Source organism: Hylobates moloch, unplaced genomic scaffold, assembly GCF_009828535.3.
Source record: "Hylobates moloch isolate HMO894 unplaced genomic scaffold, HMol_V3 SCAFFOLD_4, whole genome shotgun sequence".
NCBI classification, from domain to species: domain Eukaryota; kingdom Metazoa; phylum Chordata; class Mammalia; order Primates; family Hylobatidae; genus Hylobates; species Hylobates moloch.
This window is the reverse complement of record NW_026652279.1, coordinates 89586923-89605930: the sequence shown is the minus strand read 5'-3', so window position 1 is coordinate 89605930 and position 19008 is coordinate 89586923. Positions and strand designations below refer to the sequence as shown.

Here is a 19008-nt window from a genome sequence, read left to right as displayed (position 1 = left end):
TGAGGAACTTGTTGGGAACTGGAGTAAAGGTGATTCTTGCTGTGTTTTAGCAAAGAGACTTGTGGCATTTTGCCCCTGCCCTAGAGATTTGTGAAACTTTCAACTCGAGAGAGATGATTTAGGGTATCTGGTGGAAGAAATTCTAAGCAGAAAAGCATTCAAGAGCTGACTTGGATCCTGTTAAAGGCATTCAGTTTTATAAGGGAAGCAGAGCATAAAAGTTTAGAAAATGTGTACCCTGACTATGCGATAGAAAAGAAAAACCCATTTTCTGGGGAGAAATTCAAGCTGGCTGCAGAAATTCGTGTAAGTAGCAAGGAGCCGAATGTTAATTCCCAAGATGGGGGAAATGTCTCCAGGTCATGTCAGAGACCTTCGCAGCAGCTCCTTCCCCCGCTCCCCTCCCTCTGCATCACAGGCCCAGAGGCCCAGAAGGAAAGAATGGTTTTGTGGGCTGGACTCAGGGTCCCCATGCTGTGTGCAGTCCAGGGACTTGGTGCCCTGTGTCCCAGCCACTCCAGCCATGTCTAAAAGAGGCCAAGGTACAGCTTGGGCTGTGGCTTCAGAGAGTGGAAGCCCCAAGCCTTGGCCGCTTCCATGTGGTGTTGAGCCTGCAGGTACACAGAAGTTAAGAATTGAGGTTTGAGAACCTCTGCCTAGATTTCAGAAGATGTATGGAAATGCCTGGATGCCCAGGCAAGTTTGCTGCAGGATAGCGGCCCTCATGGAGAACCTCTGCTAGTGGGGAAGGGAAATATGAGGTCAGAGCCCCCACACAGAGTCCCTACTGGGGCACCACCTCGTGGAGCTGAGAAGAGGGCCACCATCCTCCAGACCGCAGAATGATAGATCTACTGACAGCTTGCACCATGCACCTGGAAGAGCCGCAGACACTCAATGTCAGCCTGTGAAAGCAGCCAGGAGGGAGGCTGTACTCTGCAAAGCCACAGGAGAAGGGCTGCCAAAGACCATGGGAACCCACCTCTTGCATCAGTGTTACCTGGCTGTGAGACATGGAGTCAAAGGAGATCCTTTTGGAACTTTAAGATTTGACTGCACCACTGGATTTTGGACTTGCATGGGGCCTGTGGCCTCTTCATTTTGGCCAATTTCTCCCATTCAGAATGGCTGTATTTACCCAATGCCTATACCCCCATTGTATCTAGGAAGAACTAACTTGCTTTTGATTTTACAGGCTCATAGGTGGAAAGGATTTGTCTTGTCTCAGATGAGACACTGGACTATGGACTTTTGAATTAATGCGGAAATGAGTTAAGACTTTTGGCGACTGTTGGGAAAGCATGATTGGTTTTGAAATGTGAGGACATGATATTTGAGAGGGGCCAGGGGTGGAATGATATGGTTTGGCTGTGTCCCCACCTAAATCTCAACTCGAATTGTATCTGTCAGAATTCCCACATGTTGTGGGAGGGACCCAGTGGGAGGTAATTGAATCATGAGGGCCGGTCTTTCCCATGCTATTCTTGTGATAGTGAATAAGACTCATGAGATCTGATGGGTTTATCAGGGGTTTCCGCTTTTGCTTCTTTCTCATTGTCTTTTGCTGCCACCATGTAAGAAATGCCTTTTGCCCTCTGCCATAGTTGGGAGACCTCCCCAGCCACATGGAACAGTAAATTAAATTAAGCCTCATTTGCTTCCCAGTCTTGAGTGTGTCTTTATCAGCAGTGTAAAAATGGACTAATGCATTAAATTGGTACCAGGAATGGGGTGTTGCTGAAAAGATACTCAAATATATGGAAGTGACTTTGGAACTGGGTAACAGGCAGAGGTTGGAACAGTTTGGAGTGCTCAGAAGAAGACAGGAAGATGAATGAAAGTTTGGAACTGCTTAGATACTTGTTGAATAGTTTTGACCAATGAAGTCCAAGCTGAGGTGGTTTCAGATGGAGATGAGGAACTTATTGGGAACTGGAGCAAAGGTCACTCTTGCTGTGCTTTAGCAAAGAGACTGGTGGAATTTTGCCCCTGCCCTAGAGATCTGTGGAGCCTTGAACTTGAGAGAGGTGATTTAGGGTATCTGGTGGAAGAAATTTCTAAGCAGCAAAGCATTCATGATGTGACCTGGCTTATTCTGAAAGCATTCATTCATATTCATTCACAAAGAGATGGTTTGAAATTGGAACTAATTAAAAGGGAAGCAGAGCATAAAGGTTTGGAAAATTTGCAGCCTGACCATGAGGTGAAAAAGAAAACCCCATTTTCTGGGGAGAAATTCAAGCCAGCTGTAGAAATTTGCATAAGTAACAAGGAGCTGAATGTTCATACCAAGACAATAGGGAAAATGTCTCCAGGGCATGTCAGAGATCTTCACAGCTGCCCCTTTCATCACAGGCCCAGAGGCCTAGGAGGGAAAAATGGTTTCATGAGCCTGGCCCAGGGCCCTACTGCTGTATGCAGCCTCAGAACTTGGTGCCCTGTGTCCCAGATGCTCCAGCTATGGCTAAAAGGGGCCAAGGTACAGCTTGGCCTTTGCTTCAGAGGGTGCAAGCCCCAAGCTTTAGCAGCCTCCATGTAGTGTTGGGCCTGCAGGTACACAGAAGACAAGAGTTGAGGTTTGGGAACCTCTGCCTAGATTTCAGAGAATGTATGGAAATACCTGGATGTCCAGACAGAAGTCTGCTACAGGAGTGGGGCCCTCATGAAGAACTTCTGCTATGGCAGTGCAGAAGGGAAATGTGGGGTTGGAGCCCCCACACAGAGTCCCCACTGGGACACTGCCTAGTGGAGCACTCAGAAGAGGGCCACCATCCTCCAGACCCCAGAATGGGAAATCCAGTGACGGCTTCCTCTGTGCACTTTGGAAAAGCTGCAAGCACTTAATACCAGCCTGTGAAAGCAGCCACGGGGGCTGTCCCCTGCAGAGCCACAGGGGTGGGGCTGCCCAAGGCCTACGGAGTGCATCAGTGTGTCCTGGATGTGAGACATGGAATCAAGGAGATTTTGGAGGTTTTATATATATATATATATATATATATATATATATATATATTTTTTTTTTTTTTTTTTTTTTTTTTTTGAGATGGAGTTTCGCTCTTGTCACCCAGGCTGGAGTGCAATGGTGTGATCTCGGCTCACCGCATTTGGAGGTTTAATATTTAATGATTGCCTGGCCAGGTTTTGCACTTGCATGGGGCCTGTGGCCCCTTTGTTTTGGCTATTTTCTCCCATTTGGAACAGGAATATTTACCCCCTGTATCCCCATTGTATCTTAGAAGTAACTAACTTGCTTTTGGTTTTGCAGGCTTATAGGCGGAAGGGACGTTTCTAAGTGGTGTAAGTTCTTAAAACATAGAAAAAATAGGCTTTCTTAGCACTACCCTTTGTGTCTACTTAAAAAAGTTATTTTTTTATTTTATTTTCCTATAAATTCATTGTTTTCATTTGAACAGCAGCTGCAGTTGCAGGCATTTTTATGACCAACTCATGGATAGTCTTACTTTAGAGAACCCAGACTAATATACTGCCCTTTGTAAGCTATTGTTGGTAACGTGTGTTAAAGGCAGATAGGGGCCAAAAGGTATTCAAAAGTATTAAGCAATTAGACACAAAAAGTTCTCAGACTTGGGTGGCCTTATTGAGGGAAACATAAGCATGGTTGTGCCCTATTATCTGAGGATTTCTGGGATAGCCTCACTGCCCAAATTCTCTTCCCCACCTGCCAGCCAGGGCCGAACGTGCATTTGCATCTCAGTGGCTCCTTTTTAGGCCATCAGGAATTTTTTTGTTAAATACCAAGTTCATCTGAAAAGATGTGAGGATTAGTTCACACTCACTTGGAAACAGTACTGGTAGAAATAAGATCTAGAGCACACTGGCCAACTTCACTTCAGTAACCTGCCACTCTCACCACACAAATCAGGCAGCCTTATTATGGCAGGGGCTTGTAAAAACTGAGGAACAAGCCCCTCATGTCTCAGTTTCTCTTCTGTTTCCAGTAATGTACAGCATTCATGCATTCTTTTCTTTTTGTTGTTGTTGTTTAAAAATTTTATTTATTCTATAAGTCACTCAAATTTCTTCTCTTAACTATTTCAGTTTAGTATTACACAGTATACAGAGTGGGATGTAAGAACCATAAACTATTCCGTAACCACATTTGAATCAAATAATCGTGATTTGTGTTCCCTTTGGCATCTCAGTATCTCCAGGCTCCAGCACTTGCTTAGCTGTTATGACTCCGGTGAGCCTGTGTTTCTGGGAGAGCGCTACGGCTACGGCCTGGGCACTGGCGGCTACAGCTACATCACAGGAGGAGGAGGGTAACTATGATCACAGCTTTCTTCAACTACTTTAAACATAAACTTCCCTTTCCACATGACAGGTGGGTCTCTGGCACTGGGATCTATACTGATATGTGAGTACTCTGTGAATGGTGGTTGTTACTATAATAGGAAAGTGAACATTATATTTGCTAAATATTAAAAGAACACACAGTGAAGAATATTTTAGCCATTGAAGAAATGATATAAAAAAGTATGTCATGCTTGCCAGAATGTCCCTAACAGTGGTTGCTTCTAGGCAGCCAACTAGTTTTGATTGTCTGTTTAAATGGAAAAAAAAATTGGTTATAGATTTTAATCTCAGAGAATAAGCCATTAGACTATTAAATATGTAATGCTTAATAAATCACCTTTGGGGAAAGTGTAGTATAGAAGCTAACTTAGGCAATTAAGTGATATTTATGTAGGATTTATAGGCTTTAAATAACAGTTAAAAATTAATGTTTTAAATGAAGCATCTGCCTAATCTCTTACGAAGAAAGATTTTAACTTGATTTATATGGGTAAATCAATTAAGCAGTTTTCCCTATTACTTCTGTAGTCTTACTATTGGTGCGTGTAGGCAAAATCTTATCAACGGTAGTCATTTAAATTCACTCAGTAGATGTTTGTTGCATGTCTGCTGTGTGCCAGGCAGCATTCTAGTTTATAATCTAATGGTTTATACACTTCTGGAGGGCTAGGACCTTAAATTCCTACTTTGCAATTCCCTAGATTGGAACAATTCCTACAGGAACCTGCAGGATTTCAACAATCATACTACAGCCATCTTGATTTGGTTTAGCCGATTCAGTGGTGAAGATAACACGGTTATGGAGGTGGCTGTTTTGTAGTGATAACCAAAACTGAGCATGTGTGCTGATCTTTGTTAGGCAATGGCTTGCATCTACCTGAGGTCGTTAACAACAGGAGGTGGAGTCCAGGGAGGCCTTTGAAAAGACACTAGAGTAAGCCCAAGGAGTGTTGACCTCCTTATCAAAAAAGGTTCAAGCTATTTGCAGCCTTACTGTAATGCATCGGGCTTTCTGGGTGAAGAGTTAGGGCCAATTAAGGATCAGAACGTGTCACCCATTGAGCCAGGATGTTCCACTTTGAAAGTGGCCCTGTTATTTGTATATGGGTTTATATACTTTATAGCATGATGGTGTTCATATAATATTTTTAACACAGAAGTGACTTGTTAGGTGATTTCTGCAAGAAAACCATTTTGTTGTCTTCATTGCCTATTGGATTTAGCTGTTGTTTCCAAGACTGGCACTCAAGGCCTTCTGAAACCTCACTTTACCTTACCTATCTAGCATTGCCTTTCATCATCCCAGTTCATTTGTTCAACTGGCCTTGTGTGGGCCAGGCACGGGGAATGCACAGATGAAAGCTGCACAGCCCCTTCCCCACAGGAGCTCACAGGCCACTGCCAGATTTGCAAATACATTGCATAATTGTCACTGCTCCCCCTTCCCTTGCCCCTGGCAGGCCCTGCTAGACCACCAAGGTGGCACCTTTAACTTATGTGCTCAGCATCTACCTTGCTCCTGGGTACTTCCCACCACCTCTAGTTTTTCTATCTTAAAACTTCTCACTACCACTGTGCCATCTCCTTCCTACCCTGCGGAACATCTTGAGTTCACTACTGTTATCTCCATTTTCTCAGCTCCATGCTCAGCCTTCTAAGAGTCATAAACTCCCAGCCTCCTAAACTACCTCACCAAGGTTTCCAGCAACCTTGCTGTAGCTAAATCAAATTAATAATTTCCAGTTTTTATCCTATTTCACTCACAGCCTTTAACACCAGTGACTGTTGACCTGAAGCACCCCTTTCTCTTGCTTTCCAGAGCGCCATCCTATCCTTGTTCATCCTTCTTTCTGGTCATTCCTTCTCAGTTGTTTCTGTCTATCCCTTCAATGTCTTGTGTTACTCAGGCATCTTTTCTAGTCCTCCTTCTCACCCTGTATTGTCCCTGGGTGATCTTATGGCTTGATGCTGAATGTACCCAGAACTCTTTCTCCAGCCTAGAACTCTGCTGGCTTCCAGATTCATAGATTCAAAGGGCATCTCCACTTGACTGATTGACAGACACATCACACTCAACACCTTGTCATTTCTGACTGTAACCCCTGATTTGTTCTTCCAATGTCTCCCTCTCAGGGAAGACATTGGCATATATGAGTTCTTACCCCAGGAGTCTGTGAGTCAGCTCTCACCCTTTCTTTCCTTCTTTCCCTACTCCCTGCAATCAACTGAATCACCCAGTCCTGTCCATTTTATTTTCTAAATCTCTCTTCCATCAGTACTTCTCTCTACCTCCAGTAATCTCAGCCAGGTCACTGTCATCTCCTGTATGAGTTCCTGCCACAGCCTCCTGTTCCCCCTACTTTTTTGTCTTAAACTCCACTCCATGCTGTTGTCCACACTGTAGTCAAAGGGACCATTCTAAAAGCAGATCTGGTCCTCTCTCCCCTCTGCTCAGAGGCCCTCAGTGGCTTCTCATTGTCTTTTATCCAAGAGCGTGAACCTTTTTCTACTTTTGACATCTAAGACAAAGAGATGATCATTCAGATTTTAATAAGAGTCAAGTTGATCTGGGATGAGTCCTCAATTTTAATCATCTCTAGTTTGCCTAATTAACAGCCTCCCTGGGTGTTGCTGAGGCCACTGCTTTGGGCCCGAAGGCCCAAGAAGAGTCTTGTCTTCTACCCACTTACCAGGCCCAGTTTGCTGCTGAAAGCTGCCATGGCTGTCTTGCTACTCCCCTAGCAAGGATTTTTCTCTCTAGAAATTCATTCATCAAGGCTTCGTGGCATTCACCTCTCTTCAATTTCATAATTACATATGATTTTGCTGTTATTTGAATATTTTTATTTGAGTGTTACCATGGCATGAAAGTCTTTTGCATCCTCTGATATCCTAACTGGCAGTAGACCTCCCATTGCCTTTAGGATCAAGTCTGCACTCCAAGGCTTATAAGACCTCTCATGATCTTGGCAGATGCTGTTTTACCTTTCTAGCGTCATCCATCTACACCCTTATCTTAAAGAACTCTTGCTGAACTTGTTTCAGTTTCTCTGAAGCACTATTTTTTTCCTCTCCTCCCAAGATACGACATTCACTGGTCTCTGCATACCATTGTTTCCCCAACTTTCTGCCTGTCTAGTTCCTCCTTGTTCTTTTGGACTCAGCATAGCTATCACCATTTACTCTTGAAACCCTTTAGCCCAATCTAGCCTCTCAAATCTGGGTTTAATGCATTTCTAACGTACTTTCATAGCATATTATGCAAACCATTATCATTTAATTGCCTGTTTACTTTTCTATTTTCCACTTAAATTATGCATTATTTGAAGGGAACACCTGTGTGTGTCATTTCTTATTATTTCCTCACTTCTTAGCATAGGGACTCATGTTTTTCAAGGTACAGTGAATAAATGAATACACAAATCCATGAACACAAGGTACTGATCTTTATATAACTAACATTGACCAATGTGATGTTCTGTTTTTAATAGCACTTTTACAAAGATGCAGGAACATTCTTCATGAGATTGTCTCTTGCATCAACCTTTGATAAAAGCTGTAAGACATAATGTTGAATAGTTTCTCTAGTATTACAGTAGAATTTTCTGATGCTCTAGCTGGAGAACCAGTATGCCTTTTAACAGCAAGTCAGAATCAGTGGCTTGTAAAACCAATTCATGGACCATAACTAGCATTTTAAATTAATGAACTATTGAGTGGAATACAATAAAATGGAAAACATCAGAGTGCATTCCATGTCATAAGGGTAAGTATTGTTTGTGACATTTTTGTTTCAGATTTATACATACCCATGCACACTCACACACAAAACATATAAATGGTTGCGATGTGAAATTAATTTCTCGTTTTCTGATGGCGGGTCACAGTCAAGTATGTTTTTGAAAACCACTACCTTAAACCATCTGTCTTAGGTAAGGATGTTTTGACAGAGCCGAGTCAGACATGTAGGTTCCTGTGGTTTCTGTGTAGGTATTTTGCGTTGTTTGGAGCATGAGACCTTTGTACTATTTGAATCCAAGTGTCTGTTTTTCACTTTGTTGCTTACTCCATGAAAGTTTTGGAACTTGGAGAAAATAAATTGAATGACCCTTTTTTTTATTATTTCAATAGGTTTTTGAGGGGCAGGGGTGTTTGGTTATATGAATGAGTTGTTCAGTGGTGATTTCTGATATTTTGGTGCACCTGTCACCCAAGTAGTGTATGCTGTATCCAGTGTGTAGTCTTTTATCCCTCATCCCCACCCCTCTTCTGAGTTCCCAAAGTTCATTTTATCATTCTTATGCCTTTGCATCCTCATAACTTAGCGCCTACTTATAGGTGAGAACATGTGATGTTTTGACTGTTTCTTTTTGAAAATACTTATTTACTTATGTGCATTTAGGTAGGAAGCTGTGCTTAGGCCATCTATCATCAGCCTTTTTGGCAGCCTTGGGAGCAAGTGACTGCACCAGAATAAGACGTTGGGCAAAGTTCTCGGAGACTGCCATGACCTGTTTATTGGCTGAAGGCCAGGAGGGGCAGGCATGTTTCTCATGCATGTTCCCTTCCTACATCTTCTTGATCTGCACTGTGTTCTTGGGCAAGTCCCAGACTCCCATTTCAGTTTTTCTTATTTTAAACATTTGTATATTGTGTATTGAAGGAAATAAAATAATCCTGTAGCCTTTCAACATCTTTTTAATATTTAATAGTTGGTGGCCAGAGCAGACAAGTGTTCTTTCCCACCATGATATGACTGGTAGTTTTCCATTTTGGGGAGCAACCTTATTTGGAAAGAACTCATCGGCATGCTAATAAACAAGTGTTATCAACGGCTCATATTCACTTAGTTTATGCAAATAATTAATGTAAGACTGTGTGAGTAGGCAAAAGTATAAAATAATTACAAATTAAAATTTCATGCTCACATTTCATCGTCCTATAAAGTTAGTTTTTCAGAGAGTGGATCAAAAAATGAAAGTCTTTCTCATTTTTTCTCATTCTACTAGATGCTGACAAAAGAAAAAAAGCATTTTTACTATTTACTGTCAGCACATCTTCTCATGTATGCTCTTTTCCCGGAGCCAGTAGCTTGAGCCCAACGTGGCCGATTGGGTGTAATTCCACTCAGCCACAAAAAATGTGGCCAGGGAGGTTTCACTGTGGACAGCAGGCTTTCTAAGAGAAAGGCAATTTATGGTGGGTTTTCAGACTTGCAGTTTTCCTTTCTCTGTAGTTGACAGGAACTTTGTTTCTTTTTATACCTTCCTATTTTGTTACATCTTTTTTTTTTTTTTTTGAGATGGAGTCTCGCTCTGTCGCCCAGGCTGGAGTGCAGTGGCGCAATCTCGGCTCACTGCAAGCTCTGCCTCCCGGGTTCACGCCATTCTCCTGCCTCAGCCTCTCCGAGTAGCTGGGACTACAGGTGCCCGCCACCACGCCTGGCTAATTTTTTTTTTTTTTTTTTTTTGTATTTTTAGTAGAGACGGGGTTTCACCGTGGTCTCGATCTCCTGACCTCGTGATCCGCCCGCCTCAGCCTCCCAAACTGCTGGGATTACAAGCGTGAGCCACCGCGCCCGGCCTTACATCTTAAGTAAAGAAATTCTCTTGTCTAGTCAAGGGCAGGGAAGGGAGTCCTGCACTGTTGCAGGGGACAGAGGAGGGGGTTGGCCACTAGCATTAGGTAAAACTGTGCTGAATTGAGTCCAGCATATGGAATCAGTGATTTTGATTCAGGGATTCAAGCTCTTTGTCCTTTTTTCCTTCCTCCTAGACTGATTCATAAAATGTTTCCTCCCCCAGGAAGAAGGTCTTTGTAAAGGCGACTTTGTTCTCACTTGTTTGATGCATCAAACTTCTATTGAGTGCTGTGGGCAAGGCCTTATATGTGGCAGTGGGACTATATGGATGAATTTTAAATAGTTTTGCCTTAAAGAAAGTCTTTGATGATTGAGACTGGACTTATGAACCATATTGTTTCCTTCAGCCCTTTCAGTTATTGAGCTTTTTATGATATGAAAAGATTCATTTCCACCTTAGGATCAGAATGAAGACAAGAAACCAATCTGTCTTTTAAAATGAAGAGAAATTATTTTGGGTGGTACAAAAGTGTTGGAAAGGGCCAGAAGACTAAAAGAGAACAGGTAGGGTTTTACCTACAGCTCAGTACCTAGAGAAAGCTACTATCGCCTCTTAGTCTGGAGGAGTAGAGTCCTGTTTCCCAGGGCACGTTTGTGCAGCAGCAGTGTCTGTGGAGCTTCTCTAACCCCTTTCTCTGCTCTGGCTCCCATTAGAATGGTCTTCAGCAGAGAAGCCATCAGGAGACTACTCGCCAGTAAATGTCGGTGCTACAGTAATGATGCTCCCGATGATATGGTCCTGGGAATGTGCTTTAGTGGCTTGGGAATCCCTGTGACACACAGCCCTCTCTTCCATCAGGTGAGGAAATGGTTTTTATTCTTCCCTCATGGTGGGTGGGGGGCAGGTTCTTCTCACTTAAGGATTTGAGTTCTTTCTCTTCACATATTCAGGAAACAGACTAAGAACTGTGTTGACAGGCTCCAGGGGAATGTCCTTAACCAGGACTGTTACCCTATTTGATGTACACACTGCCTCACGTACGTCATGAAGATGGGAGGCAAAAACGTCTCGAAAACCAAGTGGCGTTTGACCAGGATCCTCGCCATGGAGGACCAGGGAAAAGCTGTTTTTTGGTTTATCTTTTTAGTTAAAAAGATTGGTGGCATTTAAAAATTATTGGATGCTGCCTAGAAATATATAGGACTGACCTAATATTGTCCTACTGGCCACTGAGTCTATGTAATTCTACACCATCCTCAGTTTTTCCCTGTCTGTCTTTTCACTGAGCTTTTTCTCCTTCACTCGTCATTAAAATGAATGGCTAAAATCTATTAAATTGCAATTGGGTATCTCAATAAGCATATATTCTGGGGGTTATGGAAAAGAAGAGATGAGCTTATGTTTACCAGGGACGGGTAGTGCTTATAGCCTCCCCATATTGCAGTTTGGGGGTTGGAGAAGGAAATCCTCCTGCATTATGTTTAGTATCTTTTAAGAACCAAGTCAGTGAATTTTCTTCTAAGAATAATAGCAGTTGTTCACAAACTAAAAATAACCATAGATCCATACCCATCTAATATCCTCCTTCAAGAAATTTAAAGTTTTTGAAACTTGAAGTGTATATGCGTATGTATTTTAGATGCCTTCTCTTATATTGAAAATACTGTTTTTATGCCTTATTTATTTTTATTTATTTATTTATTTTGAGATAGGGTCTTGCTCACTGCAACGTGGCTCACTGCAGACTTGATCTCGTGGGCTCAAATGAGCCTCTTGCCTTAGTCTCCCAAGTATCTGGGACTACAGGTGCACACCGCCATGCCTGGCTAATTTTTAAAGTTTTTTATAGAGATGGGGGTCTTACTATGTTGCCTAGGCTGGTCTCAAACTCCTGGACTCAAGCGATCCTCCCACCTCGACTTCCCAAAGTGCCAGGGTTACAGATGTGAGCCACTGCACCTGGCCCATGCTTTATTTATTTAGTAACCAGTAGCAAACATTATCATAGCAATATAGAAAACTTAGCATGACAGAAATAGTATACTATAGAAAACAACTCAAATAAGACTAAGAAAGTGTTTGCATCATCAGGAAAGGCAGAATCCATTTCTGTATCCTTGAGACAATAAGAGAGGATAAAAATAGACCTTTAATATAAGGAAATGTATGAGAAACCTCCTTCCTGGTGTCAGTCAGAAGATACTTGTCCTTTAGGACTTTGAGAGGTCTTACCCACTTTAAGCCTGTGTGTTGTGTTAGGATGACTTAGGAAAGAAAGCATTATTCTCTGCGGTTCCCTCTTTTGCTCTGTCTCATGGTGTTTCAGTCACGCAATTAAAGGGGTAATTAAAACTGTTAGTGTATAAGGGAAATAATTTATCAAGGTTAGTGTGACAGGTCTTAGATTTTTGTAGCAGCCCTTTTCATTTAGGGAAGAATAAATTAGCTAATAAAATGATACGGAGAAAAGAAAGAAGGAAAATAATCTATAGGCAAAAGTCCTTTGAAGATCATTTTTTTTAAATAAGGTTGTTGTTTCCCCCACTTTAGAACCCTTGATTTCTCTAATTCACATACATTTTAAACTTTTCCAAAATCATAAAATATGTTTAAAACCTATCCTCCCCAACAGATAATGCTGTATCTTCCAATTCTTAAGCCTCTTTTAGAGAGTTTGGTAACGATTTGGATAGTGCTTTCCATTTATAGTGTTTAAACACTGATCCAAACTGTGTTTCTTCATCTTCACAAAGAAATATGAGGCAAAGAGATAAAATTTAAGAATCCTGATGCGCTAGAGACAGAGTGGGCATTTGGAAGCAGTCTCATATGCAAAATTGCCTGGGCCATCACATTTCTTCTGTTTTTAGAGAAAGTTATTGTGAATCCGCAGATTTAGAAGGGGACTCCAGGGAAAATCTAGTATTTCCCTTTGTTGAAAGCACAGCACCTAGAGCATATGGTTTTCTATTCTTCCAAAATTATGTGCCACTAATGGACATGGCAGTGTGCAATGGTTGGTGGTTGCTCAACTCTGGAAATTTCCCAAAAAGTTTTAGACCACCATTATGGTGGGTAAACTGTATGGGATGGAAATCATTTTTCAATACAGTTATAGAAAGGCACTTGTCTAAGGAAATGTGATTTTAATCTCCATTTGCTGCCCTGTTTAGTGTGCTCCAGTATTTACAGATGAAAGGTTCTAATGTTGCCCAATGTAGGAGGTCTTTCCTTTTTTTTTTTTTTTTTGAGATGAAGTCTTGCTCTGTCACCTAGGCTGGAATGCAGTGGCGTGATCTCGGCTCACTGCAACCTCTGCTTCCTGGGTTCAAGCGATTCTCCTACCTCAGCCTCCTGAGTAGCTGGGACTACAGGTGTGTGCCACCCGCCCGGTTAATTTTTTGTATTTTTAATAGAGACAGGATTTCACGTGTTAGCCAAAGTGGTCTCGATCTCCTGACCTTGTGATCCACCTGCCTCGGCCTCCCAGAGTGCTGGGATTACAGGCCTGAGCCACCACACCCGGCTGTAGGTCTTTCTTAGGCAGTTTCAGCCCCTCTCTCTTCCTGCATGCAGATGCCTACCACACTCTGTGTCTGTTCCTCAAGTTCTTCCCCACCCCTCATACTGCCTGTTTGGGATTTCCTCTTGACATTGTAATGTTTAATAAGCCAGCTCTTTTAATGCGTGTATAGCCTCCCTGAGATGCAGTAAATCACTTCTAGAATCTGCATTAATAGAGGGAAAAATGTTATGGTTTATTTTTTTTCCTGTTAGATGCATTTCTATCTTCAACAGTTCATTTTTAAAGGTGAAAACGCAGCAAGGATTTGTTTCCATTGCTTTTACAGTAGTCCTTCCTTAACCACAGGGGACACATTCCAAGACCCCCCAGTGGATGTTTGAAACCTTGGATATACTGAACCCTACGTATACTATGTTTTCTCTTATACTTTACATACCTATGATCAAGTTTACTTTAGCAAGTAGGCAGAGTAAGAGATGAACAACAATAACTAATAATAAAATACAGCAATTATAACCACATGTCAGCATCACTACTCTTGCTTTAGGCTATTCTTAAGTAAAATAAGGGTTCCTTGAACACAAGCACTGTGATACTGCTGCAGTTGACTGGATAATGAGGCAGCTTCTAGCGACTCAGGGGTGGGCAGTGTAGACAGCATGAAGATGCTGGACAAAGGGAGGATTCATGCCCAGTGCGGGATGGAGTGGGACACGCCAGATTTCATCCTGATACTCAGAAGGGCCCACAACTTAAAACTTAGGAATTGTGTATTTCTGGAATTTTCCATTTAATATTATCAGACTAAAATTGACTGTGGGACACTGACACTTCAGAAAGTGAAACCATGGGTAAGGGGGAACTACTGTATTTCTTTCTTCTGGGATCATTGTGGAATTATCTTCTAACGGAATTGAGAGGATGTTTCTCCTTGGTTTTCTTCCTTGCCAGTAAACTCTCAGAGGGCCTTGCAAAGAAACATCATATAATAAGTGAATTCCTTCAACTAGTATTCAGAACTTTCCCAACTTTGTTAGACTGTATTCCAGTGTGTATTTTTTGTCTGTCTCACGTTTTTTCCTTTTAAAATTCCTTTTAGATTTTTAACTCCATGAGCAGTTACAATTTCTTAAAAATAGCAATTGTGAAAGTCCTCCCCTTAGATTATTTTGAACTTCTCTTCGCAGATATTATTGTTGGAACACTCGTCTGAGCAGTGTATTTGTACTGGTGAAGCTAGGTTAGGCCAGGTGCTGCTGAGTGTTCCCAACCGGTGGTGAGACGGGTTGAGCAGAGGCAGCCGGTGCCCTGGCAGAGCACTGGCCCTGGGCTGAGCACCTCTCTCTGGTCTCTATTCCAGTGTTTGCTAGTCATGTTACTTCTGGGAGCTCTGGTTTTCTCAGCGGTAAATTGGAAGTGAACTGTAATATTCTGTCCATTTTATAAGGTTGTTTTTAGGATTCAGTAAGATAAAATTTAACAAAGGTGTTCTGTAAACCATTTAAGGGAGTTTAAGTATTCATATCAAAGATTTAGGCAGACTGTAATAAAAAAGTAGCCTACGAAAGACTTGTTTTTAAAATGCATCACATCTAGTTTTAGTAGTCAAGACAATTTTAGTATTGATGACCTAATGAGTTACTTTATAAAACAGATGGCCCATATAGATTAATAAACAAATTTAAGATGATTACTGGCTGGGCAAAGTGGCTCACGCCTGCAATCTCAGCACTTTGGGAGGCCAAGGCAGGTGGATCACCTGAGGTCAGGATTTCGAGACCAGGGTGGCTAACATGGTGAAACCCCATCTCTACTAAATACAAAAATTAGCCAGGCATGGTAGTGCATGCCTGTAATCCCAGCTACTTGGGAGGCTGAGGCAGGAGAATCGCTTGAACCCGGAAGGCAGAAGTTCCAGTAAGCTGAGATTGCCCCACTGCACTCCAGCCTGGGCAGCAGAGTGAAACTCCATCTCAAAAAAAAAAAAAAAAAAAAAAGATTACCAAGAGAAACTGGATACTTTGCCTAGAGAAAACAAAATAGTATCTGATTTCAGTTTCTTTCTAACCCTATACGCTACTTCTTCAATCTTATTCTAACCTGTATCTAGTTCTGCTTAGGTTTTATTTTCTAACTTCTAAAAAATTTTGCAATGTAGATGATACAAAAACTTTTTAGGTCCTTTCACAAACTATTTTGGGTTACTTGCAATTCTCATTTACATCTCTGGAACTAGAGTAGATAGTTGGGCAGGAAGAGAGCATGAGTTACATTATCCTTCTCCCCAGTGAGCTGCTTGTTTTCTTTCTTCGAATGACATCACCTAATTACACATTAGAGCAGTAGACAGGCCCAGGGAAATCTGAGAAATCCTTGCCCCAGCCCCCCACAACCCACTTATGGCCAGGGTTTCCTTAGAAGTACCTGGAACATAACAGTTTTTCTGTCTTTGTGCAGAAGTGATAATAGTAACTTAAATGGCTTACCAAAGAAAGCTTTTTGTATTTATTACTATTGTTTAGGAATCTCCCAGAGGCAAGACTATGGAACATAGAAGCAAAAAGCAGTGCATTTGGGATATGAAGGTAATTGGAGACACAAAAGCAAAGCACCTAAAGTTAGAAGAAAGATATCAGAAAATAGTTTCCTTTTTGCTTTTAGATTCCTATAGCCAATATTAAGTAGTGAAGTAAAGCAGTCCACTTTATAAATTCAAATGCTCTTCTGCAGCAAAATGATATTCAATCAACAAGGAAGCCTAACTCTCTGTTTTTCCTGCAGGCTCGGCCGGTGGATTACCCTAAGGACTACCTTTCTCATCAAGTTCCCATATCGTTCCACAAACACTGGAACATCGATCCAGTGAAGGTGTATTTCACGTGGTTGGCACCCAGTGACGAAGACAAAGCCAGGCAGGAGACACAGAAAGGTTTTCGAGAGGAGTTATAAATCAGGGTGACCTGTGAGCATAGCCTGCGCAGGGAATGAACTGGAGACTGTGGCCTCATCCCACTGTGCTGTGCTCACAACACTTGTGTCTGCCACATGGCATTGGATGCTTCCTGACTTTAGGGGGAGATTTTATGTATGGTATTTTTTGACAGAGGAAGAAAAGGGGTCATAGGAGAAACATTTTTTTTTCTGGGAAAAATCACTTGCTTTTGACTTATGCAATTGTTTTAACACTTCGTGATGACCGTGTATTCTCCAAGCTGTGATACAGCAGTTTTTTTTTTTATTGTCACAGGGAAATAAATGGTACCAGAAGTCCCTTTCCTGTTCTGTCTCTTCATTATAATGGAAGTTTCAGTTGAGCATGAGCCTGGAGAGATGTGACTGTCTACAGTTCTATTTGTATATATAACAAGAAGAGTGAAAGTCTTTTGACATGGATATTGTGAATGGTATGAACTTTTAAACCATATTATTGATGATGAAAATTATTTCCTGGGAACTCAGTAGGAATAATACCGTATTAAGGAATAATACTGTACATAAAACATCATGAAACTCTAGATATGAAATCCCCTGAAGTCTGTAATCATGGTGGTTATGTTTTGTCTATTCTTTTGCTGTTTGTGCCTCATAAAAAGAGAATGAGGTCTTCTCCTAGAGCTTCGTATGGCTTTGGAAGTTCATCTGTGTTTTATTTCTCCCTGAAGCCCTATCTTTATGGCCTACTTGTAACATGAAAGTAGTAGATGCTGCCAGAAAATAGTGTCCTCAATGTTTTAAAACAATGTTGACCTGTTTTGTTCAAGTCAGCAAGCTCTATGTGAGTCTCAGGAAGTGAATTAAATTTGGACCTTATGTTTTACTCTTGTTTTTTTTTTTTTTTTGAATGTTACTTAATGACTCTCTCCTGACTCAGAAGAGAAACCCCTTGTGGAAAGACAACATGGTGATCAGGCAATTTCTCTGGGTTCCCAAAGAATGACATTTGAACACAGTATTTTGAAACAGCTCTAGTTTCCAAATTATATCTTTAATATATAGTAACGTAACATATTCAGTATTAATGTATAAAAAGCACTCTATTTAATTATATAATTCAGTTTTTGTAAAGGTATTTGCATAAAATTTGATTTGATATGTCTTAAACTAATTTTGGTATAGTAAATTACTTCTTTTTTTCTTTTTAATAAAAACTGTTACTCATTAACTTTGCTTATAATGCTTTTTATAGCCAAGCACAGAATTTAAAGCCATACCACCAAAAGTACCTGTGTATATTAATATGTTTTTCTTGTAGCATAGATTTGACTCATTTCCAAAATGATGCAATAGTATTAGTATTTACCATTTTTCCAAATTAGCAACTACCAGAACTCGTATGTTGCAGTGATAATACAATGCATTGGATTCAGTTTTGTGAAAGTGGATTTTGTGGCCATCCAAAGGATGTATCAGGGATGATCAACTGATGAGAGGCTCCAGAAGGATTTCTAGATCGCATCAAGCCTCTACTGATGGCCTTAGCTTTGTTCAGTCATTGTAACTGGGATTGTTCTCATTGCTGCCGTGGTAGTCACCTTCATGTCATCTATAATAGTACTCCTGGAGAGCCCTGGCTGCCTACACCAGTGGAAAAGAGTCTCCAGTTCTGCTCCGGCCTACTAACTGTTACCACTGAGAGAACAACATGTTCATTTGACAGGATCGAAGTTGGCATCCGTATATGAAGATCCTTGTCAAGCTTTCTTCTGTGGTCTGATCAGTGCCTTCTACTGATACCGGGGCACCTCCTCTGGTACTTTTAAGTGTTTTGTTAATTATGTTTACTTTTTGGAATGGTGTAAGCCTAACCAAAAAATAAAAGATCTTTGCCTAAGTTTTTGATTTCTCAAATATTGTGTTCATTAGTCTAGACTGGGAATGGGCGGGGGGGAAATGGGGAAAAGGAATGAATGAAATCAGAGAAAAAAGTCAGCAGCTCGGTAAATACAGTTTAAAGAGAGAATAATTACTTCAGAGCTACCCTTTTAAGAGAAAACCATCAGAAATTGACAATGTTTATATAAAGTTTATAAAGCCATTATGTTTTATTATATAACAAATCAGAGATGTTATTTTAGAATCGATTCCCATCTAAAGAACTCAATTTTGAGTCTGACATTTCCAGGACCAGATATTGTCTTATTCACATTTCCTTTGCTTTGAAATAGGGCTTTCCTTCCAAATGGCTATTTTTAGGCTAGGGATGTTAACATCAGGGATTTGTATGTGGAATAACTGGAATGTCATTCTTGCTTTTAAGCCATTTCTGATGATATAGCCAAAGCAGGTTGTCTGACTATGTAGGAGTTTTACATCTTGCAACTAAATCAGAAGTCCAGACATGAAAATAACCTTTCTAGAATGCCTAGAAGCAGAAAACAATAATAGCATGCTAAATTACAAATGGTGCCACGTATAGGTATGTAAACATCAGTGCTCTCTGCATTTCTGGGTTTATTGAAGACCTTTTGTTGTATATTTCCTCAAAAATTAATATAACTGACGTCTTTAAGAATGTTTCTATTGTCTTCCATTCATAATCAGAGATGTAACTTCTATAGACTAAATAAAGACTTTATTATGTAA

The 19008-nt window shown here is 41.0% G+C and overlaps 1 protein-coding gene across 5 annotated transcripts in view; it reads left to right on the top strand.

Annotated features, from left to right (window-relative positions):
* The window catches only part of B3GLCT (beta 3-glucosyltransferase), a 137953-nt gene extending 119697 nt beyond the window's left edge, over positions 1 to 18256 (top strand). For 3 of the 5 annotated variants that reach the window (XM_058437706.1, XM_058437704.1, XM_032150531.2), the window contains 4 exons: positions 4164 to 4283; positions 10613 to 10757; positions 15948 to 16010; positions 16207 to 18256. In XM_058437706.1, the coding sequence (XP_058293689.1) occupies positions 4164 to 4283; positions 10613 to 10757; positions 15948 to 16010; positions 16207 to 16374 (496 nt within the window). In that variant the 3' untranslated portion in view covers positions 16375 to 18256. Of the gene's footprint in view, positions 1 to 4163; positions 4284 to 10612; positions 10758 to 13175; positions 13274 to 15947; positions 16011 to 16206 lie in introns of all 5 variants that reach the window. The other 2 variants (XM_058437703.1, XM_032150532.2) reach the window with 2 other exon arrangements.
* The last annotated feature ends 752 nt before the right edge of the window (positions 18257 to 19008 follow it).